Source organism: Emiliania huxleyi, assembly GCF_000372725.1.
Source record: "Emiliania huxleyi CCMP1516 unplaced genomic scaffold EMIHUscaffold_51, whole genome shotgun sequence".
Lineage (NCBI taxonomy): Eukaryota > Haptophyta > Isochrysidales > Noelaerhabdaceae > Emiliania > Emiliania huxleyi.
In genome coordinates, this window is record NW_005198167.1 from 415,644 (window position 1) to 418,420 (window position 2,777).

General features: G+C 62.9%; 1 protein-coding gene across 1 annotated transcript in view; it reads right to left on the reverse strand.

The window, feature by feature from the left end:
- The window catches only part of EMIHUDRAFT_212104 (vesicle-trafficking protein SEC22b), a gene marked incomplete at both ends in the record, with an annotated part of 3,890 nt that extends 2,043 nt beyond the window's left edge, over positions 1–1,847 (reverse strand). The window contains 5 exons of the mRNA XM_005766477.1: positions 402–470; positions 724–821; positions 893–949; positions 1,528–1,551; positions 1,842–1,847. Of these exons, the coding sequence (XP_005766534.1) occupies positions 402–470; positions 724–821; positions 893–949; positions 1,528–1,551; positions 1,842–1,847 (254 nt within the window). The remainder of the gene's footprint in view (positions 1–401; positions 471–723; positions 822–892; positions 950–1,527; positions 1,552–1,841) is intronic.
- Positions 1,848–2,777: the final 930 nt, after the last annotated feature.

Consider the following 2,777-nt stretch of genomic DNA (forward strand, 5'->3'; position numbering starts at 1 on the left):
TCAGCTTTGACAGGTTGCGCGGCGCGCGCGTGTCTACATACCTAGTCGAGATATGGGGAGATGTGAGGGAGATATGAGGGAGATGTGTGCGCGCGTGTGTCTACATACAGCTTCTTGGTGCGCTGGATGAAGGTGTCGAAGCGGATGAAGGCATACCTAGGGTCGCGGTCAGGGTCAGGGTCAGGGTGAGGGTCAGGGTCAGGGTTAGGGTTAGGGTCAGGGTCAGGGTTAGGGTTAGGGTGAGGGTGAGGGTGAGGGTCAGGGCCAGGTTTTGGGTCAGGGTAAGGGCCACGGCAAGGGTTAGGGATAGGGTCAGGGCCAGGGTCAGGGAAAAGGGTCAGGGATAGGGTCACGGTCAGGGTTAGGGTCAGGGTCCTCCCGGCGGCGGGTGGGCTGCGCACGGGCGCGAGGCTGAGGGGATCTCGTCGCGGAACTTTCCCAGAAACTCCTTTTGCAGGTCGTCCAGGTAGCTGCGAGGGCGAGCGAGGTGCGGAATGGGCGCATGGCGGACACCAACGGTGACATGGATGGAGCGCGCTGCGAGGTGTGGAGCGAGGTGTGGAGCGAGGGTGCGTGGTGAGACGGCGCTGCCGCTCTTGTCGCGCGTGGGTGCTCTGCTCATGTGCCGGTAGGAGCCCCCACTCCCTCCATCGCGCCCCCCTCCGTCTCCGGAGCCGTCTCCTTGGATACCCTACCGCTAGGGATCCCAAACCCTGAGGACACCTGAACGCCAGGCGCTTCGGGTACGACCGCTCCGCGAGGCAGAGAAAGCAGACGCCCTCGAGGTGGATGTAGTGGAAGCTGTTCTGCCCCGACTCAATCTGAGGCGTGGCGGGATGGCAGATCGGACCCACCCTCGCGGTGGCGAGGAGAGCAATCGCGGCGGCGGCACCGTCATGCGCGCGGGCGAAGTCGCGCTCAGCTGCTTGACGATCTTCTTGGCCTGGGCCTGCGGGCGGTTGGGGAGGCGCAAACTCGGGCGCTTCAAATGCGGGTGGTTCGACCGTTTGATCGGCGCCCGAGTTTGATTGGCGAGAGGCGGCCGGAGGAGAGAGGACGTGCCCATGGCCAGCAGCGGTGCGGGAGGCGCTCGCTAGCCTTGTACGCGTCTAGCTCGCGGTGGTCCTTCTCCTCCTCCATTGAAGCAGCGAGCGGTAACCCATCGGTCAGGCGCGCCACAAGGGTGAGCTTGGGCATGGAGCGCGCTGTGGACCTGGACAGCGCCGCGCTGCACCGGGTCAGGCCCAGGAAAAAGAAAACCGAGCAGCAAAACTGCGGTGGCCCCACGCGCGAGGAGGAAGTGACAAGGGAGAGAACGACGAGGGTGGGACGACCGCGAGGTGGCATGAAGGTTGCAGCGAGAATCGGCGAGAGACTGCGAAGAGAGATAGGAAGAGGCAGACTCCCTAGGGTGGGCGACGGATAGCGCACCACACACCTCTCCTTAAAATCCCTGTGTGGTGGCGGCGTGCCGTCCTCCCATCCCTCCCTTGGGTTGTCTGTTTTCTTTCTTTCTTTCTTTCCCACGCGCGAGTTTCCTTTTTCAGCCACCTGCGGCGCGGGGCGCTGCGCGCGGCAAAACTGCTGGGATGTGGCCGCAGCAAGAGCCCCCGGCGGGCCTCCGGCGCAAGCCTGGCGGCGTGGCGCTGCGCGCCGGCGCTGCGCGCCATTCGAACGAAGGCTCGACTGCATCTTCGATCGCATCTAATTCGTAGATTTTGCGCCCCTATAGCAGCTCGCGGAGGAGCAAAGGGCGCCCGATTAGCGCTGCGCGCGGCCGGGCAAAACTCTGCACACGGCGTCAGGCGCTACAGGAAAAAGAAATTTACTACCTCTCGCACACGCATTATTCAGGAAAAGAATTTAACGAAAGGGCGGTCGCACGACACGATTCGCGCGACGAGGCGCGGGCGGCGGCTTCGGCCATGCCTTTAGATGTGCAGGGGGGGTACCGAGCGGTGTGCGGCCGCTCTGATGATTTCCACGGAGTTTCCCCAGGAAACTAGAGGGTGCTGTAGGGAAACTAGCAGGAAACACGGAAAGGAAACCAGGCAGGGTGCGAGAGGAAACTCTCGTACAGTGGGGTGCAAGGAGCGTGGCCGTCAGGTGGACGGACCGCTCGACCACTCGACTGGAAAGGGATGGGTCAAAGACCACGCGTATGGAAAGGGGTGGGTCAAGACGGATACGGGCTGGAAGTGGATGGGGGCGCAGTACTTCGACGCGAAGTGGGTCAAGAAAGCCATAACGCGGCTGGTGCTCGTGGAAACTTTGGGAGGCATTGCGCCGCCCACCAAGCAGTTCCTCCACGTGTTCGCCAAGGAAGCGGTGGGCACTAACACGGACCGGCGGTGTATGGGGCGGCGTCGGCGAGCGCCTCCTCCTTCGTCGTCCACACCACACGCAGCAGATCTCCAAGGCGGCGGTGGCGGGCGACGCCGACAACATCAACAAGCAGGCGCGCAAGGAGCGTACCGACTGGATCAACAAGCAAAAGAACAAGCAAGCGACGAACGGCTTCTTGTCCTCGGCCCCAGTGGGGGGTGCGGCCCGCGCCGCCTAGCTCTGCAGACGGGCCCCTCCACCCTTCCTATAATCATGTAGTCCCCACATTCGCAATCGTGGGGTCGCTTGTCATGTTGAGCGATAGCCCCGCCGAGGTACGAGCGGGGCGGTAGCCTTTCTTCACACCGGAGTACTGGTGCATCCAGCCCTCACACACAGAGCCTGGCTCTGCTGTGAAAACGAAAGAGGACGTACGCGCCTACTTTCAAGAC